Below are 26,243 nucleotides of genomic sequence, written 5' to 3'. Positions count from 1 at the left end.
TCACTCAGCTCTCAGTACAGTCTGTGCTGGCACTGCCTTGCATGCTAACAACTTGATCTGCACCGGGGAGGAGAAGGAATTACTTGGAGAAGCCAAGGTGGCAGAGGGGACACTCGGGGTTTCCTGGCATTTCCAGAGCTTTTTGTCTGTAGCTTGCAGCAGAGGAGCTGGCTGTAAATATTCATGATCACTGTAGCATGATCAAAGTCAAGCGAGTCACCACCTCCCCACGGGGAGCTGGGAGCTGAATTGGCAATGAACGCTGCACTTTATTATTTGGATTGCTGAAGCTCTGGAGAGGCAGGCAGGATGCTGGAGTGGGCTGTGCTAGGTGTGGCAGAACCTGCAGCTCATCAATGGGGGAGGCAAAATGAGTGGAAACCCTGTGTCCTGAATTGGACCCCATCTATCACACAGAAAAAGCACCATAGGAATGTTCCATCCAAGAATCCCGCCGTCAGAGCAGCAGGAGACACCTGTGAGTGTGCCCAGTGGCACAAACGCCAGCCACCATCCCTCTAGCCCTCTTCTTCCCAACGTAAGCATTTGCTATCAATCTCCAGCTGATCTTGGCTTTGTGGGAAAAATGCCCCAACAAGCACACGTTGGATGGGAACACTCAGGACTCTTTGCTTACTACTGTATATGGATTTATTGCTTTGTAACAAAGAACAATAAATCACCACCCTGCAAAGTCTCTGGGGCTTGTCAGATTCTCCTACACTCACTGTCCCCAGATAAGGCTCAGTATAAAAACAGGACAAGCTTACTTCCCCAGAATGAAAGGTTTTCCTTTTGCTTACGAATTTAAAAGAAGATGGTGAAATAAGAAACCCCAAATCTCTATCACAGTTAACCAGAAGGACACATCTCAGCTCTCCTGTCTTTGCTACCTCCCCTCACCCCATGCCGGAGGAATGTGCAGAGATCAGTGGCGTCTCCGAGTTCAAATGGAAAGACTCATTAGGAATTATTTCAATCTTTCTGAAGACAATTGAGTCCATTTAATTCCTAACATTTTAAGTCTGTTTTTCATTGAACAAGCCTTTGAAGGAGGCATTAATATATCCAAAGAGAACCATTTAGACGAGTATTTTTCCTTCTAGAACCTGCTGCTTTCCCTAGCTGTCTCACCACTTCCCTCCCTTACACCACTCTTCAAATCACTCACAGTCCAAGGAGAACTAAATATTTTTAACATCTTTCATGCCCTTAATCTCTGTCATGAGCCCTTCTTTCTTTGGCAGCAACAAATCACAGTCTGAAAAAGCCAGACTATTTCCTCACCCTATTCCTGAATATGAAAAAGACACTGCTTTGGGGAAGAGCTGCTCTCATCCCAGTCCTGGCACACATGCCTCTCAGAGTCCTCTTTTGGTCCACAGACACCACTCTGCAGAGCTTCAGAGAAATGCCATTTTCTGTTTTTGCAACCAGGTTAATTCAAACACACACACTTGCACAGTATGCTCACCAACATGGACATGCATGCACAACCTGCTGTGATGAAGGAACTCGGGATGCTAGCTGCCCTTTACCTAAAGAAAAATATGTTTCCCACACAGAGCTGTATTACTTCCAGAAATGGGCTGAAGCAGCTGTGGGACTGACTATAATCCTGTTGCCATTCTCCACATCTGAACTCCCTGGAGGTCAATAGAGATGCACTTGTGTAAGGATAAGGGGAACCAAGCAGAGTAATGCATTTTCAATGAAGTGAAATATTATGATGCTCTGACAGCTTCTCAAATGCTGTACGGGAATGGCAGGATACATCCTGTGAGACTGGATTAAGATACACATAATCAGCCATGATGTACAGTGCTGCAACTCTCCTAAGTGGATTTGTGCTTCATAAGGGCAAAGATCAAGTGACAAGATTCACCAGATGGAGTGTCTTGATAGGGCACAGTTGCATCTTTGTTTTATTTTCTCTGACATATGATTAGGAGTACAACAGTGCTGCCGTGTCAGCTCCCCAGCACTTAGTAGTCATCAAAAACTAATAAATGCTGACTTCTGTTTTTTGTCTTTTAAGCTGTTCTTACTCTCACCCTCAGGATTAGTTCTGTGACCATGAGATCTCAGCATGATCAACACACATTCTCATGGAGTCCAGTGACTCCAGGAGAGAGTGGTTTAAGGGAAGAAAATGGAACATTCATCACAAATAAAATAAGGCCTACAGTGCTCGTGCGATCTTTGCTAATTTCCCTTTGCTTGGAGCTTATTTTGCATCAGCTTTAGAACTCAACATTTTGCTTTCTCCCGGCTGTCTTGCTGAGGACTGCACTGGGTACAAGCTATCACAGTTTATCCTGCCAGCACTTCAGCTTTGGGTGCCATTGATTGCCTCCTATAGATGCAGTCATCAGTCTGCAAGAAGCTTTATACGCCTTCCTGGTTCCAAGCTCTTCCAAACACTGGGTTAATTTTTGCACTGCCATGCTAGCTCCATTTGCTGCTGGAAGATGATGAAGTGCTGCATGTTACATGCTGAAATACACACAATGCTTTTAACTCTGCTGAAGTGATACCTTCAGAAATGACCTCATGTACAATCAAGCTCTCTATCTCTTGTTCTGTTATGAATATCACAGATGCTAGCAGAGAATGTTTGGACTTTTCCACTGTCTACACAACATTCACTACATTGAGGATGGCTGCAATGAGGAGCCTCTAGCTGCCTCTCCTTGCTGCTCATCAGTAGCTATTCAGGCAAGGATTACACACCAGGAAATCCCATTTCTGGGTGGTGAGATGTCAACAGACTGACGCAGGGTCAATTATGAGCTTGATGGAGCAGTTCCTGCCATTGGCTGCTTTACTGCAGCGGCCACAGCGCAAGCCAAGGAACCCGGTGCGGGTTCTGGTGCTGTTCAGCACATTGGCACGAGCTGGCTGTCACACTGCCACAGGACGTGGCCTTGCTTAGCTGCAAGTGATGGAAACATCTGTGAGTTTCAGGCGTCCCAGCAGATGGAATCCCAGAACTTTGGGACAGACCTGTTTACATGTACCTGCTTGCATTTAAATGCTGTGGCAATGCCTGTCTGTGTGCCTTCACAGGTGCTACGCCTTAAGGTTTAATCCAGTGTCTGATGGCAAGATTCTGCAATTATGAATGTACTACATGCAAACCTTACACCATGGCCATAGAAACAGCTTGTTCTCCACAACCAAGCTGGGGAAGGCCAGCACACCCCAACATACAGCTGTAGTACAGCACAGCGGATGTCTGGACACGACCAATGGATGTCTTATTCTTCAAGCACTGTGAAATCCCTATCACAGGACATTTCTGAGACATCAGGTCATGTCACTGGATTCACATACTTGGAAGCGTGGAGGGGAAAAAGAGATCAACATTACTTTCATCAGAAGAGAAAGAGAAGAGAAATGAGGTAAAATCTACCAGGAGACAAAGACTAGAGATGTGGGAAAGGGAACAGTGAGTCTGATGTGAAATCAGAATCGCCAGGAGCAGCTTTCTGCCAGGAGAGGTGGCTCAGCAGGGAGCCTGAGCTCTTCACATTGTGATGTATTTATTTATTTATTTATTTATTTATGGTTCAAGTGCCAAAGTGAATTTCAAAACTGATAATGAAGTTTGAAGTCCCACACTGAGATACAAAGAACTGCTGAGGCAAGAGCACTTTCCTTTCCATGACAACACGCAGTGCTCGTGCGTGCACAAACACACTGCTCAGCCCAGGCTGTGCTTGACACTGCTTAAAGAACAGAGCTATTTATCTGGCTTTCACTCTCAGAAAGAATTAAGGCATCCAAATCTTAGCTACAATCACTGTATCTTTGATACAGCAAACCAAGACCAATCCCCAACATAGATGCGGTGACAGAAGGCAAAATCCACATGGCAGATTTGTGTTTCCTTCTGTGCAGATGTGCTACAAAGGCACCAAGATGTCACCAACTTCTTCTGCATGAGCACTGAGCGGCCACTGCCTGAAATCTGTACCTCAACCCACTCAGCCAGCCATGCTCTCCATGCAGGCACTGCTGCTTGGAAGATGCACACACTCCTGGGCACTGAACTGCCTGCTTTGTGACAACCAATCACTGCATGGGTATCTGGAGGATGTTCCATAGTGTCACTGTAGGATGTGGGTAAGCACTCTCAAGGAATAGGAAGTTCATTACAAAATATTCTTCTGCAAGAAAACCAAACTCCTTGACTCCAGTTAAGTTACAGCCGTAAAGGGGAGGCAAATTCCTCTGTAAGATGTTCTTAGGAGAAACCATTGAGTTTCATTCAGAAAGCATTTCTGTGTTATAATCAAACCAAGATTCGTAAACGAAAACAATTAAATATCCTTAAAACAACTGACCGAACAAGTGTTGTTTGCCACAGCCTGTTAGCAATTTCTTATAAGCATTCTTCTGAAATGGAGATGGATGTGGTACCTGTAGGACCGCTCCCAATCCTGAGCTGACTGGCCTACAAAGCTGCCAGAAAAGCTAGACCTGCTTACAGAAAATCCTATCTGGAGGCACTGCCTGAGACACGGCACATCAGCAGACATTGCAGCTAGAAACAATCAATATATCACATCATTTCTGTACCTTGTTATCTAACCCAAATTCTTTGATTGACAGTAACATGGGACACAATAGCTCTCAGGCCAGCTCTGAACACAGCTGAGGTAATACACAATTCGTGCAGCCATAATAGTATATAGCAAGGCTCTCCAAACCTTTTCCCCATTAGGAAATTTGATTAAATTTTCCAGACACCTTCAATTTCTCGAGTGCTGCATGCTCCCACGCCTCTCCTTTTCACATATTACCAGAAGAGTCAGTAAGTTTCACAGCCTTCCCACCATCCAAAACTGAGATGCTAGCTCAGGAAGGGAGACCTCTATGTAACCCCTTTGGACTCTAGGAACCTGGGGAATGCCACCTGAGGAATCACAGACATTGGCCAACCTGGGAATAACACTTCAAATCTTGTCCAGGCTGCTAATGAATGGGAAATCTCCCACCTGACAGCTTTGTGGCACATCTGGGAATAGTGGCAGCCTTTACCCACCTCAGTGCTAACACAGCAGCTGACATAAGTTATCTTCATACGTCTGTGTCATGTCATCCCCAAGGTAGCACTAGCTAAGCCAACCCTGGAGCTGCAAGAATTAATAAAGCTTCGGTGCAGTGCTGTGCTTGGGTTAATTAGCTCTGCTTAGAGGAGGGGAGGGAGGGGAGCTAATAAGCAAGGGCATGCTGCCAGGCTAATGTGATTATACTCTATCCAGGACCCCAGCTAGGATGTCTGCACTGAACTCCTTGCACACATCCACTTGGAGACAGCTCAGAAAACTGCAGAGCACAACAGCCTAAAAACACGTGAAAGGTGATGTCTTTGACAATTTCAGATGCTTTGAGGGAGAAGAGAAAGAACAAGAGGCATGCAGCAGCCTAGATCATGGCCATACCCTCCTAGCTTCTTGACAGTGGTTACCCACTGCCACACCTTGGCATTCAGTAATACTTGGAAGAGTTTCTTGTGAATTTATTTAAATATTCTGAGGTTCATTAAACTTCAGGCCTCTGCAGTACCCTGTAGCAGTAGCTCTACAGTTTAATTACTTACCAGAAGAAAAAAATCCTTTCTTAAACCTTCTGCCTAATAGGACTCTGTACTGCTGGTCCCCAGGGAAGGGCAAAGACTGACTGCCCAGGAGATGGACCTCCAGCTTTCTTTGTAGCAGCGAGGCACAACGGTGCTATGGAAAGGATCTCATGAGATCACCAGGTTCAAACTCACCCTTAACGTGAGCCTCTCACATCTTCCTTGACAAACACTGATCCAGTATCTGCTTTGTACTCCAACAAAGACTGTATGTTCTAATATGCTTCAGCCTTTACAATAGCTATTTTTTTCCCAATTACCACTATCAAAATCCTCTCTGGTGAGTTCAGGTCACAAGACCAAAAATATTGAGAGTTAGCTTGGACAGCCAGACCATGGATGAATTTGTGCAAGAAGGGCTGTGATAATGGTGCCTACACAGCTGTTTCAGGCACTGAGAGATCATGTCATGAGTGCTTCTGCAGGATTCAGAAAGCACTTCTCTCTTTAATGCTGCCCCTTGCAATTGTACTGCAGCAGGTGATTATTAAGAATAATGATATGAATATGTAAGTATCTCCCTAGTTTAAAACCGTATTTTAAGAACAACAACTGGATAGACTATTAGCAGAAGGGGTGCAGAGGAATAAACGTGGAGAACAGAGAGCTTGAGAAAATACCAGAGGCAGATCTCAAGTTGAGATGAGGCTCTGGCAGGAGAGATTACAGCTTTGCTGGGCTCTGCAATGCTGACAGCAGCAATTTCTACCTATCATCAGTCATTCTTCTGCATGTACCTGAGAAGATAATGCAGGAGAGCCAAGTTCTCTGCAGGATGCCCATTACTGCCTGCATCCTGCTGCGATGGGAGAGTGAAGCCCAGAGTCTCTCCCTGCTTTGTTCCAATGAGCATGGCTGCAGTAAGCAGCATAATCACCACTCCCAAAAGCCTCAAGGTTACAGAGCCAACTGGGGAGGATGAGTGTGTGTGTTTGAGGTGACTTGACATAAATATTAATCCAGTTGAGCTTTAGGATTAGAGAAAGAAATTAATAGGGCATCCTGCACCAAGCAAGAAAATAACTTGCACATCAGTCTAGTTTACTCATCTCCTGGGCCCAAAATGCTCTCCTCCTCTTGTGAGCCACAGTTCATGTAGACTGTGTGGTAATTTTGCAGTCAATGACAAACTTACATGCTAGAGTTTGAACTGATCCAAGAACAGATGAAAGGAGCCTCAAGCTTCTACTCTTGCCTATGGACCTCCTCCACTATTACCCGGCACCAGCTCTGGCATTCACTGGAATCTGCAGCAATTCAGCCTACTGATCTAGAGAAAACTAAGCCAGAAGAGAGAAATCAGCTCAGCAAAGGTCTGAGAAGCATGAGGAGTGGTGCACCAGAATGAAAGTGCACAGCTGGGAGTAGAGGCAGGGAGCACTGGGTGCGAACAGGTGTGTGAGGCTTCCCCTCCAGTCAGAGCTGCGAGATTCAGTGATAAAATGCTAACTCTGTACCATGACATTGGGAAAAATTTCTATCAGAACCCTTTGGGTGGCCTAGTAATATTTTCCCATCATATAAATGTAAGAAGAAGGACAGCAGTTATGGGTGCAAACATATTCTGGAGCTAGACACTAGTTTAGAGACAGGAGTCAGCTACTGACCCTGTTATTGACTCTGCTGTGTGACTGCAGGCAAATCATTTAGGGCAAAACACACACTGCTATGCAGGACAGAACTTCTAACTTTGCCACTGAGTCTGGAAATAAGACAGCCATTTCAGAGTGCCAGAGCTAACAAGCTATTCTGACTCAGAGCTTTTTAGGGATGGCACAGAGCCATGAAGGCTGTGGCACTTCAGTGCCTGAGCTGTAGGAGTACTCTGTGCCGCACAGGACTCTCCACTTGTACTCAGGAACCTTGGCACTACACTGTCTTGGAGGGTTCAACTTCTATCTCCAACATCTCCATGGTTCCTATCAACCAATCAATCCTGTATGGCTTCCCTGCCTTGCAGAAGCAGCATAACATGATGTTCAGGTGTTTCCCATAGGGGGACATGCAGAGAAAACAGGAAGTGTGTCCAAAGCAAGAGTGAAAGATGGGACCAAATCATGCCCTGTTTACTGAGACAAGCCTGCTGCTGAAGCCAACAGACAGCACATGTTGTCTTTTATTCCTCTTCTCAGAAACCCCATTTGTACAAGAGAACAAGTTGGTTTGGCAGAAAAAAAGATCAGTCTGATACTTCACTACAAGCTCTCTCCCAAACCTTGTCTTGAAGGTTGCACAAAGCCTGCCAGTAAACTTTCTAGCTATTCCCTTCTGTCCTGTTATTATATTCATTTCTGCCACTCCTCATCCTCCCCACTGCCTCCTTCTTTGGCTTCTCCCACAACAGCTGATAAAATCTCTGCAGGCAGAGCTGCTGCCGAGAGGAAACGCAGAGCCCTGTCTGAAGCCCGAAGGTGTACTCAGCAGCAGCCTCCAAACTGCTGTCTGCTTCTTCCAGTCGACCCCACCAACTTGTTGAGATTCCTTGCTTATAATATGCTTCAACAGACACGTTGTCCCATGAGGAATGAGCTAAATTGAGTTGCAGGGCCGCAAATCACGAAGCGGCCTCATTTTAATCATGGCTATTCAAGTGCTAAGAAACTCGGAAAGTAAATACATATTTGTTTTTAGACCATCATTTGTCCCATTTCCAAGAGGAAATTGAATGTACTCAGTCCCCGAGGCTTTGTTCCTAAGAGCATACCTTGTGAAATGAACCTGCTATAACCACTATACATGAAATATACCCTTTGTTAAACCCTCTACTGCTTTTGTCACAAAGCTCCTCTCCTGGATCTATTAACCCTCTTATTCACATCCCCACATTCTAATCAGGCTTTATTTAACATTTCACACTTCTGCCACCCCAGCTGCAATCCCTGCTGGCTTTCTGGTGACTGGTTTCCCTGAGCACTGGCTGGAATCAAACATCCACAGACAAGTTCTGCCCTTGCCTCCAGACCTGGCTGGGGAAAAAAATTGCAGCGCCCTGTCCTGCAGGTGTAAAGTTGGCTGCAGCTCGGTTGACCAGGTGGCTGGATTTGCAAATCAGTCCTTGACTTCTATGCTACTTCAAACAAATCTGAATAAGTACTCTGCACACACAGATTTGATCAGCTCGCATTCCTAGTGCTGCAGTGTCCTTCTCTTTGGCATGTCCTCCTCTCAATTAGCCTTAGTCCAGGCAATCCAGAGCACAGAGCAAAAAGTAACCCAGTCCTCCACGCATCTTCTCCTGGACATTTTCTTTCAGCTGTAGCTGTGGTTTCTGATATTCCCTATCCTCAGAGCATGATTCAGCTTTTGGTCTTTGCTTTCAGTCTCTGCTCTACTGCAAGGTCTCCAGTGTCTCAAACTTGTTCTAGCCCATCTTGCACATCCTTTCTCCCACCTCCACCCATGCAGCAGCTTTAAACTCACCTTTCTTACACCAGTGTATGCTAGCCATACTTCACACATTCTACAATAACTAACTAATTTAACAGCACCAGGCAAGGTCAGAACAGGACAGCACCTCATTCCTCCCCTTCTTAGTCTTCAGACCAAGTGTATCCATGTAGCCCTGACCGTAACACCCTTGAGCCACCTGGGCCCTTGCTCTTAGTTACACATGGTCACTCTTCACTGAGTTCTCCTGTTTTGTGGAAGTGTGGACCTTCTGGCTCTACCAGAACTTGAGGCAGAAGCCCTACTCATCTGTGTCCTAGAAGGAAAAGTATCATTGCACCATATGCTGAATCGTGGTGAGTAACCCTGCTTGCTCCATAACATCTTACAAACTCGCAGCACCACCTTAAACCCACCACCAGAAGCCACTGCTAATTGCAGTGGTAACCTGATCAGTGGTGACACTTCTGTCTGTGCCCTACATTATGCAACTCAACGTCTGCAATTAATTGGATAGCTACCTGGGGAACCTACCTGGCACTCCTGAGCTGTGCTATGGGTTTGTTACGTAGTTTCACTCATGAGCACTGATGTGATTAATCTGGATACTTTATAAGGAAGTGCTGCTAAACAAGAACTGCATATTCTGAACATTTAGTCAGGATTTGAAAAAAAGACATCAGAAAGTGACTTATAATTTTAGATACCCGTGACATTGATAATGCCAATCTAAAACAGTCAGAGACAAAAAGAATCCTCCGCTTGCCCTACTGTTATTCACGTGCCCTTGCATCTGCTTCTTTCTGAGGTTCTGCTGGGTAACTGAATAGTTATGAAATACCAATAAACTACCATAGTGACAAAGATGCAGCCCTTCTGGCCTCTCATGCGGGCCACTCATAGCCCTAATCTCCTCCAAACAAAGCGTAAACCACCCCTGGGTGACGTAAGGGTTGCAAAGCCCAGTCCTTACCTTCTCCTGGTACTGACGCCGCGAGGAGTCCAGAGACTGGATTAGGGCTGTAGCATGGCCGATGAACATGGCATAGCAGGTGGCCCCGACAATCATGCTCAGCATAGTGAGCCATACATCTGACATGCCAACGGGCGCCTGCTGCCCGTACCCAATGCACAGCATGTGACTCATGGCCTTGAACAGCGCATAGGAATACTGCTTCCCCCAGGAGTCATTCTAAAGAGACAGACAGACAGACAAAGCTTTAGCAGTGGGACAAGACATTCGCTGAGGTGAACACATTTCAGAAAAGGATACCTAATGTTAGACTCGAAGTCCATATTTAAAGCACCTCTATGTTTAAACAGTTTAATTCTTTGGTGGCTTAGGAGTATTGGGCACACTGGATATGTATATATAAACCCTACATCTAGTCATCAGAAAATGACAGACTTTGGTAACGGTTTTTAGATTCCATGTGTTCTTTCCAGCACAGCTTCCAGAAAGGAAGCCTGACTGACACCCTGCTAACCTGGGGTAAACTGAGATGAGGCACTGCAATGTATTCAAAATGACTCACGTGTGGGAAAAGGGACTGATGCATACGGTCACTCCACTGAGAAACGGATTTTTCAGAGTACTGCTAAAAGAGAGCCTGAGCAAGCCTTCCAGCAGTGAGACCTTCCAGCAGGGAAAATCATTTACTCCCCAGCAGTTTATGAAATGTCCAGGGTTTCTGGTCATTACTTTAAGAGATGGGGAAGGCAGAAAATTAAGAAGATAATGTCCAGGCAGTGAGTTCTTTGAAGGGTCAAACTGGGCCTTTTCAGGGAGCTGAGCAAACTACCTCATCTGAGAGATGCAATAAATGGCTTCCTCCAGACACACAGTGCTCTTGCACCACAATGAACAGTAGGAGCACCTCAGAGATTACATCATGCAACAGGGAAAACACAACATGATTTTCATGACTACTCTGATTAGTTGGAGCTCACCGAACAGTACAAGGTACATTTACTATCCTGTGGGTATTACATGCTAGCAAGTCCTTGCCACAAAACCTTGTAAAGTAAATGCACTGTCATCACACACTGCTATTACAAGATATGTGAAAAAATACCACTGCTACGGTGACATTCATCGCAGCACACAATCTGTACATCCATCAGTCTTCTTTCTGTTCCTAGGAAGATGCTGGATACACACTGTGGATATAGCTTGCAGATACATACAGCACAGCAACTCAGAAGGTCATTGTGCCTGGCTTGGGGCTGGTCAGATGGGTGAGCAATACTTTAGTGATCTCCATTCACTAAAGTAGCAGCAATTCAGCCTACTGATCTAGAGAAAACTAAGCCAGAAGAGAGAAATCAGCTCAGCAGGCTCAGCACTGGTGACCAGCGACACAGGGAGCCCTGGAGTGCACTGGATGCCTCCCTGGAGGGATCTAATCACAGTCAGGTAGATGGCTGATGACCTGTCTACAAAAATCAGCTCTCTGGGTGTCACTAATGTCGATGGAAATTTTTCAGTAAGCTGACCAGTAGTAAACAGAACCAAAGAACTGTTAATGTTTTGTGAGCCGTGGCAAAGACCTGGAACCTCTGGAGAGTGTTAACACTTGGGTTGGAGATAAGCAGGTGGACAAAGACAGGGGATACTGTTACCTTAGCCATATCCAGTTACATTATGCAAGCAGGCCTGATTCACACTGCAACAAGAAGGGCAAAGCAACAGAAGTGACAGCAAAGCGAACACAGAAGCAGCAGCACATCCAGGGTCCCAGAGGGATGGCTCCCTGCTGGCGCCAGCCGGACTGGGCTCACCTCCCTAACAAAGCAGGAACCAGTTCACCTCCTGCTCTGGAAAAATCTTTCCCTGAGCCCACAGGAAAGATAACGTGCCTTTCGGGTCTCTCTACTCCTGGGGATGCGGGCGGCTTGCCCCTGTGTGTGAGAAGCTGCAGCCGAAAGGGGGAGACAGCTACAGGAGAAGGCAAAGAACGCCTGCGCTCTGATGCCTGCACAGAGCTGAATGCAGCTCCATGAGAGAAGCCTGACAAGGCAAGGAGAAGAGTCAGTCCCAGCACTAAACACTAAGAAAAGCAGCAATCCATGACACAGTAGTTAAGTATGCCCCAGCCTGCCTTTCTATTACAGAGCCAATAGGAAAGTCTGGCAGAGAAAGGACAGAGGTGTGCACCTGGCTTGATGGAGAAAAGTATGATTTCTTCTCCCCTTGCCCTCTTAGCCAGTACTACTTCTTAGCCAGAAGGTTCTCAAAGCAAATATCTTTCCCATGATATTGTGGAAATATCACTGCCTTCTGAGTTCAGTGTAGCAGTAGTTTAACAGGGCAGCACATCTCTGCAACAGAATTGAGGGCAGAGAGAAAAGAAATACTGAGCTGAAATTCCAAAGGGAATCTGGAAAGACAGAGAAAGATCAGCTGAGCTGGATTCTCAGACATCAGGAATCTGGCTGCCAGGGTCTTTCATGACTGTAAATGATTAAAGAGGTGAGTCTGGGCACCAGTCAGGCTCAAGCTTTGAACGCCTTTCTTCCAGCAGCATGCTGTTCAGGAGCAGGCAAGTCACTAAACCACCCTGGATTTGGTTCCCATCTAAGTAAGCGGGAGCCAGCAGTTCCCAATAAACTTCAGGGTGTAGGAGGCTTGCAGTGTAGAAATTAGTCATCCAAACCTATGATGTCCAATACCATCAAGCCCCAGCAGCCTGCAGAAACATTTCCAGCTCCCTGGGAACTCTGTAGTTATGAGCAACAACCTCAGTTTCCATCAGCAGCACAGCTCCCTGCGAGGACAGCCTGCTTTGTGCCAGGCTGAGTAATGACAGGCTGAGGGGCAAGAACTGGAGAAAACACAGGGTGTTTACAATGGTCCTGAGCAGCTTGGCCTGCTGGGAGAAGAGATCAAGGACAGCTGAAAGAGGCACTTCAATGAAGGAAGGACCTTCCAAAGCAGTTATCTTTAGGGCACAACCCCTGAGCACCCTGTGCATCTGAAAAGAGCACTGGATCCTCACGGCACAGTCTTTGCGATGGCTCTTTCCTTAGAGCTCTCAGTATATCTTTATTTTTCAGACCTACTCTACATCGTTTCTGTTTCCCACAGTAGAAACAGGCAGGTCAAGAATGCAACACTTTAAGTCAGACAAAGCAGCACTGGCTCCAAACGTGGACACAAGCTTATCAGCATGACAGTGCCCTGTACTGATACAGTTCGCCCCTATACCAAACCAGTCCCTAAAGTGGGAGGACTGTACTCCAAATACACCCTAGAGGCTAAAATGATCCATCAGGGTAGGTAAATGAGGCCTCCAAACTGCAGAAGGGGAACATGGCTCCTCCTTAACCAAATCTCAAAGCAAGCTAAAATGGAGCTATAGAGCTGTGCTTGAACGTCGTCAAGAGGGATGTTATCTCAAACACATGCCAGGCACTACGAGCATTTGCAAATGGGAATTAAAATTACTTTGAAGTGGTTTCTCAAACTAGCTTGTTTTTAACACCCACACTGGCAGGACTATAAGGGTTTCTTTGGGATTAGTGTCTGGACTTCAATGCCTCTGCTCATACCTCCACTCTTGAATATCTGGAAGCTGAAACCCTTCAAAGGCAGCACTGGAGTCTGCAGTACCTTAGAGAAGCACCTAAAGAAACAGTATGGGCTTTCACAGGATACTGCTTGATCTGAGGAACATGTGAGTGCACCTGGCTGAACTCCCACTGGAGAAGGCTAAAGTAGTGGAAAAATTGGAAAGTACTGGTATAATATTGGGGTAGAGGCACAATCCATGTGCACACCGCAATGCCTGACACACTCACTGCTAACTTCTACGTTTTAAGAGCCTGTCTGTAGTGAAAGAGAGCATTTCACTCTGCATCCAATCCCCTTCCATATATAATCCTAGTCAGATGAACACCAGAGACCACCAGCCCAGAAAAAGAGAGCACGAGTACACTTTGTGAACTCCCACACATGGCCCAGCAATGATCTTATGTGCCTGCAGAGCAGACTCCAGGTTTGCTGCCGCACATCGTTTGAGTTCTGCTGCAGAATAAGGCCTCTGAGCATCACTGCCCTCCCCTGGACAACACCACAACTGCTGGGCAAGGAAAACACCTTCAGATGGAGTTTAGAGGACAGGAGTAGTGAGACCAGAAAAGTAAATGATGGGTCAAACTTCACATTGGATAGCACCTGCCTGTTCTGGGGCTTATTTTCAGGGTGAGCTTTGCATGGCCTTTGCCTTATAGAAGAGAAGATCTTCTCAGGACTTTGAATGCAACAGAAAATCTTCATTGTCCTACATCTCCGTAGGACCCCCACCCATGACCCCAGTCCTTGTCTGAGCTATGTCAGGTCTGCACCTCTGCCCAGCCCCAGACCCTGGCAGGCCTTGTATTTTGCTTTAGCCTCTGGTCCCATATCTTGCTGCTCCTAACTGAACTCCCTGGATGGACGTTGGACACGATTATCACTTTTGTCTTCCCTGGGATAGTCAATGGACCCTTTAATCACCACTTCTGCTCTGCCTACCCTGTTTAGATCCAGCTGGTAAGAGCACTGTTCTGGACTCACCCTTGCTTCCTGGCTCATACACTATTGTGGAACAGCCCTACCCTTGCAGCTGACAGACTTTATGAAACATGAACATTTACTGCACAGCTTCATAAGCCCACTGAGGGAGAGTGTGAGGGAGCTGCCGGACTCGAGGCTTGGAGGGAGTTAGGAATCACCTAGAAGATTCGTGCAGGACTGTTCTGTCTTCCACCCTACATGCTGCACCAGCTTCACTTCCTACTTTCCATCAGCAACACCAAAAAGTGTGTCAAGAGTAGGGGGTGGTATGCACAAAGGGGGAGATACTCTCCTTCTGGTAGAAGGGAAGATGATTAGTATTTCCTATGCAAGGTCACTTCATTTGACATGGGGATATTTGCCCTCCCCACTGGGTTTGTCAGTTCAGCACAACACCCAAGAGAACAAGCCACGTGTTTCCAGCTGCTTTCAGGTCTCAGCAGAGCTCAGATTTCTCTGATGAGGAGCTGCCAGGCAAGGGTCGTCGTGGGGAGATGCTGCTGCCTGCACATATGCCTCTCTGGAGCTGACTCATGAGCATTTCCCTTTTTAATAAAGTGCCCTGTAGGGAAGCTAACGCCAAAGCCCCTGAGATTGGGGCTGAGCAATTAATACCAAAAACATCCATCCCTGCCATTTCAGAGCCAGTTCAGAAAGAAGGAATAGATAGAGTCACTCCTACAATTGCTGAAGATGGAACACACAGAAAACAACAAGATGAACTGGACCCAGGGATTTATTGAGCCCCTGATATGATTTTGGCAACACCAGATGCCTCACAGATCCCCTGGAAAAGGATCAAACCTTTAGGAAGCAGATGGGAGGTGATGAATCTTCTTTTCCCACTGCATTGGAGTCAGAGCTGTTTTATGGACTGCCAAGTAGCTAGGTGGGACACTCTGGCACGGAGAATGAACAGCATTGAAGGAGAAAGCCCACAAAGCATTTGGCATCTCATGTTCACCTCCCTTTGGATGCAGCAGCTTCACAAGACTCGTTTTTTTTACCTACATCCCATCTCAGGTTTTTGGCTTCTATATGCAATCATGGCTGTCATGCACCAAGAATACTTCACCCCTCACAGCTGTGACCAGGTCAGAACTATCTGAATCCAACTTACCAACAGTCAGCGACAGAAGTCACACTGTCCCTCCCACCTCCCAGCACTGTCCATCACAGCTCTTGCACAAAGCCATTCTGCATACCAGCATCAACACCCTTGCACCAAAGCCTGAGGACAGCCCAGGCTGCTGGTTTCTTGCTGTTTCCTGACTCTCTTGTTACTTCTCTATGGACAATAAGGAAATTGTTGCACTAATTATGCCATTCACTCCCATCTAAGTCGACAGGCTACCAGTGACACATTTGGAAATCTTCTCAGCAGATAAGAGAACAGAACCTTATTGTGAGAAGAAACTATCTGATTCCAGATATACTTTTTTTAAACGTTCTTAAAACAAGCTATTTTGGGACTGGCATTTTCTGGAACAACTTTGGAATAGAAGCCACCTAAATTATAGGTGGAACGCATAGCCATCTCTCCAGTTCTTCATCCCATTTTCCTGAGATTCCATTTCTGAGGCAGTCACTGAGATCATCACTTTTTTCATTTTTATGAAGTGAAAAAAATTAAGGTGGCTTAGCTGCAGATGAGAAGCTGGGGAAAAAAAAAATCACACAAGGCAAATTTAATTCCCAGCTTCACAGGCTCTCAAGGATGGAAAGACAAGTAGTGCAGCATGAGTCCTCGCCTGGCATAGCCCTGTTCTGAATAGAAAGTTTCTATCCTGCCTCTCCTGGAGACTCTGCTGCGCTCTCTGCATCCTTCCTCCTCTCTCCTCAGGCTTGCAGCTAGGAAAGGTGCACAGGAGAAGCAGTGAGAATATGAGGTGGTAATCCTTTGAACTGTGGTTGTCACCCAAGCTTTCAGTGCACAGAAATATATGTTCAATGATCACTTGGTTAATGAGCAGTCCCTCTGCAAGAAGACTGAGCCAAGTACACGGAAGGAGGAGGAATTAGGATCTAGTACGTTAGGAATAAGGAAACACGGCTCAAATCTGCTGCTCCAAAACTGTCCTGCAAGGACTCCATGGCCAAGTCACTACATCTGATGGGGATGATTTGTCTGCAGCTCTGAGCTCTCCAGGACAAGGAGCTGTATGTCCTTTTGAACCCAAATAGCTCGAGCACAATGGGGCCCTGATCTTTCATTGCTCCTGTCATATAAATAATAAAAAAGCAGCACAGGGAAGACAGGGCAGCTGCTGCATAGGTTGTTCTTCTGCTGTAGATAAATAAAGGGCTGTAGTGTCCAGAACTGTCAGTCTGTCACCTTTCAACAGCAGGAAATGAACGATTATTGCAGAGGGAAGAAATAAACAAACAAGCCTCCAAACAGATGACTTCTAACAGCTGCTCACTCATCTCAGGCACGGGCAGCATGTGCCCACAGCTCCACATGTAGAAGGCATAGAAGCTGGCAGTTCTTTTATGCATTTTGCATTTGCTCTGCTCTGCTCTGCCCGAGTGCCCAATATATATATAATTTATTTATTTATTTATTTATTTATTTTTAAGAAGAAATTGGCTGGGGAAATCTAGAGGTTAAGAGCTGCAATAAGAGGCAATTTTTTAAGCTTTGTCAGTTCTTGCTGCTTAATCTACTGGACATTGTCCCTTTGAATAAAAGATCCTGAATTCTCAGAGAGATAGCTGAAAGATACCATGCAATCCCTGCGCACGTACCATATGGTATAAATCTCCCTCACAGCAACACTGCACAGCTTGGGACCTCACTGGGAAGTCTGGCCACTGTTCCTACAAGGGGAGGCCAAACTGTGGCACGGCAGCCTGCTTCAGCCCACTTTACTGGGACATTGTGCAGCACGCAGCACGATCACACTCATCCTTCAGGTGGAGCAGGTAGCTGAGCAGTTTCCTTGAGGCCAGTAATGTGAACTAGGATCTCCTGGGTCAGACCCCGCTAGGGCTCCAGGACCCCCTTTTGGCTCAGCATGCCTAGAGCTCAGTGGAAAAACGCCTTAATTCTTCTCTTTGCTGTCTCCTGCCAGGAGGGGGAGCCTGGTTCCTGCCTTCCGCTGCAGGGGCTCTGCCGCCTGGTTCCTTCTCTGCAGCCCAGAGACCATCCTGTTACTGAGACTGTCCCCAAAGTGTCCCCATGCCCACAGTGGCTTTACCAGCGCCTGTTGGATAGCGGAGGAAGGTCCTAAAAGGAGGAGGCAGAAGATGGGAACTGGGAGGTGATGCTGTGAGCAGTGGCTTGGGGAGCACGAGGGGCAAGCACTTACCACCATGCGGTTGAGGGATACCCAGCAGTCATCAGGGAAGTCCTGCAGCATAGGCACGAGGAACTGGAGGCAGCCATCCCAGTGACACAGCAGCAGCATCATCCCAATCAGGTTCACGATCCGCACAACTGCACTGGCCAGATCGTAGGTCATGTGGAAGATCTGCAAGGGACAACAGGGAGCAGATTAGATGGCAGCTCCCCAGCCAACCAACCAACCCAGCAAAATTGCATGCAGTAGCAGGGTCAAGAGCCTTGCTAACATTACAGGAAAGGCTGCATCACCCTATCTCAGGTCAGTCACTGTATGAGAGCAGAACCAGCTGAAAAACAGATTAAAAGACAAAATACAAAATTGTATTCACTCACCCCTCTTGCCCTTTGATTTCTGCCTTCAATTTACATTGAAGGCTCCATAACTCCTCTTACAGAAAATATTGGTTACAAGTATTTCCAGAGCATCAGCCACGCCTCAGAAATAAACTCCATGATTATATCTTTTTAACCACAGCGACCTTCTTTGATTTCTGGTCGTGCTGAGTACATGTGATGCACTGAGTGATGGTAGAAGCTAGCTTTTTACTGGATGTTGGAAGCATCAGATGCAATAAAGAATGGCCCTCAACTCAGCAGAGGCTTCTAGAAGAGGTTCCAACGCAATTTTTTGTACCAGCTGCTGTATCACATCCAGTCTGACACGAAGGAAAGGAAACAACACTTACACAAAGCGTTAAGGAACAGAAAAAACGACGGAGCTATTAGGCAGCTCTTAGCAAGGACACTCAGAAACCTGGAAAAAGGGAACAGCAACCAAAGCTCTGCAGCCAGTTCTCTAGTGCCAAAGCAGTTTACAGCCCTCTTGTCCACAGTACTATAGTCATAAGCAGGACACACTGTGGAAACTGGATGCTCCATCACCAAAGTCACATTTGCAGTCAAGAATTACTTGATGGACAATAATTTGGGGGGACGTGCGCTGTGGAGACATTGTAAGTGCTTGGCTCTTTTATGCCCAGCTTTGTGATGACAACTAGACATACTGGGCACACCAGTAAATTCTGTTCTAAGCTACATATCTGCCCAGGTTTGGCTTTTCTTACCTTGCAACATGAGAAGTTGGTTCTGGAGAGCACGGCTGCCCTATGTGACTCAGCTCAGAGGCCACTTTTGGTCTCTCTTCCCATTAACACAGTTGATGAAGAGAGCATCTGGATGCAGCCTTGAGGTTCCTGTCAAAAACTCAATGCAGGACAGGCTTCACCACCTCTGCAGCATCCAGAGCAGATCAACACAGCCATGGACTCAGCGTAGCTGCTCTGAGCCACAGAATCTGATGATTAATGCATGCCTCCACAAGAGAGAGCAGCCTCTCCAGTGAAAATGGATTGCAGGGACACACAGAGAAGACAGCTTGGACACCCACCACGAGGGAGATGTTCTCACTTCAACATCACCCTGAAAACAGAGACCCCAGCACACCAGACATCCTCTCCCACGTGGCAAATCAGAGAAGGATGGAGGCCTGACAGCCACGCCCCATCGTTTCCTGCCCCAGAGCTTTGCCTGGGGAAATGGTAATCACGGCTACCCTCACACAGCAATGCTGCTGCTGCTGCTGGAGGAGTGAAATATGTGGACAACTGTGTGTGAATGAAGCAGGCAGGCTCAAGCCAGGTCATCTCCAGAGGCCTCCCCATGGTTTGAAAGCACCTGCAGTCTGGCTGCTTTGCATCTTAGCCCACAGTCTGGTGATACAGTGTCTTAGCTGGATTTAACAGAAGGAAACAAAGAAGCAGAGGAATGTGGGGAGTAAACAGGATTACTGTGAATCAGATGAGGCTGCACAGCTCAGCCTCACTGCCACATTTCCATTCTTACCTATACTTGTGACCAAAACTGCAGGGAGAAGTGCACCAGCACTTCCTGAGAGCTGAACAACCCCAGAGTTCCTGTGCAGAAAGGTGGGCACGATCAATGGGCAGCTCAGCCGCCAAGAATCACCTCTGCAGGGGAAAGTGATTACTGAGGGGCTGTGTGCGCATCAGGAAGTACGTAAAGCAGGTGACCTGCCCACAGGCATGTGATGTGGTAGCATGGCTGGGTCCATGTAACTGCTTGCTGCTCTTACAGGACTGGTCTTTTGCAGCCACTCACAGCAGCATGTACCCACCACCCTTGCCAATATCAGGGACCAGCCTCTGCTCCCACAGTGAGTCAGTTCTAGCAGCTAACTAAAAAGGCAAAAAGCTGGTGTTATGAAGGAAAGGAATAATGTTCGTCTACTTAACTTTGAGCTTAACTAGCTCCCTAAATTGGCTCATCACTCTGTTATCAGAGCTAGCTGCTCAATTTCAGTGCTTGTTTCCACACCAGACATTAACACTTCTCTACCTAACCAAGATGCCATGAGGTTATATGCATTAGAATCTGACGTGCTCAATCCTGACCAGGAGGGAGCCACGGAAGAATGCTGGGAACCAGAACAAAGAATGCTGTGGATAACCACTTCTAAACCCCATTATTTCTGTTGCATCCAAGGTGCAGCTGGAGTCCACAGTGTCACTTAGCATGAGAAAGGCCATTCTAATGATATCTCTGAGCTAAAAAGAAGAAAATATCCAAAATCCAGCATGAAAGGCTGTTCTAGGAAATCCAGCTCTCAATGCTGACTCAATAGGTCAGTATGAAAGCAGAACACATAATTCATAAATAATAATTCCTACTGGTTCCACCTTTTCTTTTTCTTTTTTTTCCAATCACAGAAACGATCATTCTCATTTAGATAACCCAAAGTGAATCCAGCCTGTTTGAGTGACAGCCACATGCTAGGCTTTAATGAAGCCACAGCAGCAGTTTGCAGATGGATCACCCAGTGGATCTTTTGTATTATCAGGGTTTTACTGTGCCAGTGACTTTTCCTCTCCCACCTATGCCTATTTTTCAAATAGTTCCAGTCCTCCCATGACCCAGGGAACTCCATCCAGGGACAAGGAGAGAGACCCTATCAGGTTTAGGAAGCGCCTGTCTTCATTTAATGTATTATAAATAGTGAAGAACCTAAGGAAATTAATGCTTTACAGGAAATGTAGATAGAAATGATGCTTATTCTACGCTTTCTATCTATTCTGGCCAGGCTAGGGCAGCAAGCCTTTATTCTACAGCACACCTCTGAAAATCAGGCATCAACAAAGGTGCTTTGCTTCTGCCATTAGGCTCTGCTGCCTCCTCTCAGGCTCTAAAGGGTGAATTCAGCTCATCTACTGAGGAACTGGAGGCTGAAAGGCACCTCCTGAATGCAAAACACCTGTTTTGCAGCACTCACAGATCTGAGTAGGGGAGGCACTGCACCTCTAAGTTTTGTTCCCCTCTGCTACCTGTAAAGTAAACTAGCTAATGAACTCCAGCTGTAAATGTCTGAGCTGCAGATGAGAAAAATCCAATTTCAAATGTCAGTCTCAGGAGCTACCAGCTCATTCCCACTCCTTGAAATACACTTGCATTCACATGCAAGAGAAAAATAGGAAGCACTCATCCCGCCTCACACAGCAATACCTGTGCATGGGTGGAATGAACACCTTCCACTGAAAAGAAGTTCCTGCTGTAAATGGACCCTTGTATGGCAGGGAATACTAAATCCAGAAGTGTGTTGGTGAGGGTCTTAGCCAGGGCTGCAGTGCCCTCTATTAAGTGATCTACAGCTCCCCAGGGAGAGATGGAAGAAACATTATGGAAGAGCTGAACCAGGAGCCAAGGAACATGAGTGGTAAATTGGTACTTCTCTGGTTTTCCTCATTAACACTCAGGGCTTTTCTGTTCTGCCACAATATAACCCCAGCTGGGTCCTAGAGCATCACAACTCCTACCTAACTGCTTATGCTTTCCAGCTTTCAGTTGTATGTGATTTGGAAAAAGGGGGCGAGGAGGAGGAGGAGGAGAAGGAAGAAGCATGAATTCAAGCTTAGAAGCACCTGCTTCCAGGGGCTTTTTCTGATAGAGCCAATAGTTCTGTTCCTTGGTTGCCCAGAAGGAACTGTGGTTTCAGATTCCCTGCTACAAAGGTGGCTCTGGGCTTCTAGCCAGAGGGCTCCTTGCAGCACTTGTTGAAGGGACAGCTTGGGGAAAGTGGAAGGACCAAAACTTTCCTCAACAAAATAATCTCATCTCCATCTTGGAAATCCAGCTTACACTCAACAAGCAACCTATCAGCATCCTAACAGCATGAATCTGAAATCCAGTCAGCCCCAGATAACAGTGCAGCACTCCTCACTTGGCTCTGTAGCACAACAAGATTCCTCTGTCCTGAACGTTTGAGCTGGAAGAGATCAAAGACACCTTGGAGAGATGGGAATCTGGCTCTAGCAGTGAAACAAGGGCTTTGAGTCGAGTCAAAGTTGTACATTTGATTGTTGCATGTTGGCATATAACTCACTGTGGCTATCCAAACCGACAGTCAATAGAATTTCTTAGATCCTTGAAAGCAGAGTAGCATCAGTGCGCCTGTCTGCTTCGAGACTACAACTGCACATCCCTGTGGGCTCTGCGCAGACTGGAGGTGCTGTGCCTGAAACAAAAGGGTTTTCCTGGGGACTGCCATACAGAGGGATAGCAATGAGTCTGTTCAGAGCCAGCATGGCTGAGCTGGGGCTAGACACCCTGCCAGACACAGCTAGCAGCAGGCACCGTCACTCAGCTGAATGCTGGCTCTGCACAGAGCTGCCTTGCATCCACCAGGTTTACAAACAGACTACACCACAGGAGAGCAGTGAAACTGCTTGTTGCCTTTCACTACCTCTACAGGCCACATAGCAGGATTTCTGTAGCACTGCATCCAAACTAAGAAAGCCTGCTGGTCCCAAACCAGTTCTGGCGTCTGCAGCCAGATAACACACAACTGATAATACATAACTGTGAGAAATCCCCTGTGGGTAATCAAGTACCTGTGCACTATTCCAGCTTCATGGAAAGCGAAGAATTTGCACTTTATTTATGGATTAAAAATCAAAAGGCCTTAAAAAATCTCAAAAGAGAACCATAATAATATGTCATATTATTCTGAGTGCACTAGGGTGCAGAGTTAAGGTCGTTCTATTGTGGGGAAATATGCATTTCCACTCACACTTAAGAAGAGTCTTTGAGGACTCCATGGAAGGAAGTTGAGATGTCTTTAATTACTCTTTCCTGCACTTGACTTCTGTAGGTAACCAAGATGAAGGTGTATTTTCCTCATTGAGGCTCTGAAGAGGTTTCTGGGAGCCTGGATGTGCAGATGCACCCTGGAAGGATGGATGGAGGAGAGAGCCAAACAACTCGTGGGGGGCATACACAGCACTGCACACATTGGAGCACTGAGGCACAGAAGCCATAGGTACACATGCAAGAAACCAGTGCTGAGAAAGAGCAGCTCCCCAAGAAATTCAGCCTGCTGAGTAAATACACACCATTAGGAAACACGTTTCAGCAAAGAAACACAAAAGACTTTAGGTACTGATGAGGAGAAATGCACCATCAACCCTTTTACTTGCTCTTTCCTATCCCTTTCCAACTGTTTTACTTTTCTAGTGATGCCTCAGTTAAGCTGTGCCAGAGAATAAACTAATTTTAATGCAGAAGGCTTGTTGTCTTGGGTAACTTGACAGGCCATATGTTTTGTTCTGAATGATGAATAAAAGGAATGCCGTTTGTGCTATATAGAGACAAAGCTCGAATTTCTGAGGCAACTGTTGCACAGACTGGACTGCTGAAAGGGGGCTTAGGAAGAAGGGAAAATTAAGTAAGGGAATGCAATTGAACTTATTTACAACCTCAGAGCATACTGAGAAGCAGAAGTCCCATACAAAGGATCACCTTTGGGTCAGACTGCTTTGAGCTGAGCTGATCACACTGCGTTTGGCATAACAGCACAACAGTAAGGGAAGGAGAGAGCTTCAGGATCCAGATTGTATTGGGACAATGTTGAAAGCAGCAGCCAGCACAGAGCAGATGGACTGGAGACGGGAAATCATCTGTGGTGCACAGCTTACATCTGCAAGCAGTGTGCAGACTCAGGGATGTGCCTGACAGTTTGAGGTGGGGCGGGATTTGGTTTTGCCTGCTTTTTGCTGTGCCAGCAGGGAAAGCTATAGCCAGAATATCAAGTTTTAGATGAAGGCAAGAGTTTGAGGCCGATTCTCTTTTTATGCTTGCTCTGCACCAAATGACATAAGCAATGTCAGCGGAGATGCTGATGCTGCCTTGAGTCAGTGTGCGAGGAGAACCAGGCCCGTAATTCATGAGGTTTAATGCTCAGAAGGATGCCTGTCACAGGGCTGCCTGGAACAGCAAAGAGTTTGAGGGGAGTGCACTGAGTGCCAGGTGTTAGGAGAGATATCCAGGTCGATTTTACCCTTTAACTAATAATCTTGTGTGTTGCTGAGGTAGTTTTCATCTGAAGGTCTCAAGGGGACCAGCTGACATTAATCTAGTATGCTTCAGTATCTCCAGTGTATGTGTTATTTCCACTATTCTAGGTGGGCAAAATTAGGCACATAAATGTGAAAAGCCACTTGCATGGGATTATTCCAAGTTTTGAACCAAATCTGGGGATGGCAGTTGCTCTAATCACTGTCCATGGGTTGTGGCCTCTAAGCAGGGCCAAGGAGGTGCTCCCAGAAACAGCCCCAGCAGCACAAAAGCAGGAACAGGGAGAAGTGGCCTCTGAGCAGCCTGATGCTGGTGAGGCTCTGCAAGAGTATGATGTACACCTGCAAACCTCTAGGTGATCGACTTCCTCCTAGGAAGGTTACTTCTAGCTAATGGAAGTGCTTCTCCAGTTATGAGATACGGGGCCATCGACAAGGAGCAGCAGAAAGCCCAAGGCAAAATTAAATACAAGTCTTTTCTCCTCAGAGACTTGTGTCTACTGGAAAATATTTACAGCAGAGAAAGGTGAAATAGCAGGACTAATTAGCACTGAGAAAGCTGGTATAAATGGCAGATGTTTACAGATATATATAAACCCCAAAGAGCCTACCACCACCATGTGTTTTGCCTCTTGCACTCTCAGAGTGCATGTTGTCGTGACAACAGCCCTCCTTCCCTCCCCATGCCACCATTCTCAGCCTCGACTTTAATCTTCATCCTTTTAAGAACTTTTGTCACCACGGCAACGTGACACAGACTTTTAAAAATATTTTCTAGTGCAACTCAAACGACTGTCTTTCCTGTGTGGCTTTCTATAAACCTCTAGGATAAGAACATTTAGAATTGGATTCTGCCTGCATCGAACTGAGCTGTAAGCCTGCAATGGATGCCAGCCAGCAGCGACAGGAGCCTCCAGCATGAAGGGACAAGAAGCAATGGCCTCATGTTGCACCAGGGGAGGTTTGGGTTGGATATGAGGAAAAATTTCTGCTCAGAAAGAGTGGTAACGCACTGGCACAGCTGCCGAGGGAGGCAGTGCAGTCACCATCCCTGGAGGTATTCAGGAACTGTGCAGATGTGGCACTGAGGGATGTGGGCAGTGGGCATGGTGGGGATGGGCTGACGGTTGGGCTGGATGATCTCAGAGGTCTTTTCCAACCTATTCTATGATTCTATGATTCAGATCTCAGAGAATGTGTTCCCGAGCTGCAAAACGAGGACGGGGACCAGAACCTGTATGACTCTGGGGTATGTGCCCCTCTGCTTTTCAGCAGTGCTTATGTTCTCAGACTGCTACGGTTCAGGTTTTCAATGGCATTCATATATCTCTTGATATAGTTAAATGTGTTAGGAAAAAAGGGAAAAAAAATCAAGCCCCAGAGCTGTAAGTAGGTTAGATGTCTAGCTTTCTGTGGGAATTAGATATCTTACCTGCCAAGGCATTTTTTTAAATCTCTCATGGCTCTTATCAGCATCTTTGGGAATAGTAATTCTTCTGAGAGGCTAGCAATGAATCACTTTTGGAAATAGGTCACAGGCTTTTCTGAAGTTAAAAATGACCACAGCCATCATCCAAAAGGTCCGTCTACCTTGGTAGCTATACACAGATATGCCAAGGGAAAGAAATACCTGGGAAGGATGAGGGAAAGGGAAGCATAAATACCTGAGAAGAAGACAAGACAAGGCTGTCTGAAACTGGAGCAAAGCCTGGTGTGGCCAGAGAGCAGCATCATGGAGGAGCTCTGCGAGGTCGGAGACTGCTCAGAGTGTGATCCCTCAGCAAGTGGAGGTATTCAGTGCTGCAAAGGGTGGCTGAGCAGCAGGGGAGGTGATCGATGGGTGACTCAGATGACAGAGGTGAGTCCAGGCTGCAGGCTCTGTTGGAAGGACCTCATTTGTGGCCTGATCAAAAATTCATTGAGCTAAGTGGGAAGACACTCCCT

The 26,243-nt window shown here is 46.5% G+C and overlaps 1 protein-coding gene across 1 annotated transcript in view; it reads right to left on the bottom strand.

Annotated features, from left to right (window-relative positions):
• The window catches only part of HCN4 (hyperpolarization activated cyclic nucleotide gated potassium channel 4), a 94,392-nt gene that overhangs the window by 19,735 nt on the left and 48,414 nt on the right, over positions 1–26,243 (bottom strand). Inside the window, exons 3-4 of the mRNA XM_065733639.1 lie at positions 17,903–18,064; positions 10,008–10,226 (exon numbers count right to left, since the gene is read on the bottom strand). Of these exons, the coding sequence (XP_065589711.1) occupies positions 10,008–10,226; positions 17,903–18,064 (381 nt within the window). The remainder of the gene's footprint in view (positions 1–10,007; positions 10,227–17,902; positions 18,065–26,243) is intronic.

The sequence above is a fragment of the Cyrtonyx montezumae genome, unplaced genomic scaffold (assembly GCF_038088225.1).
Source record: "Cyrtonyx montezumae isolate F1298 unplaced genomic scaffold, pur_monq_1.0 scaffold_17, whole genome shotgun sequence".
NCBI lineage: Eukaryota > Metazoa > Chordata > Aves > Galliformes > Odontophoridae > Cyrtonyx > Cyrtonyx montezumae.
The sequence above is the reverse complement of the archived record's forward strand: the minus strand, read 5'-3'. Positions and strand labels throughout refer to the sequence as shown.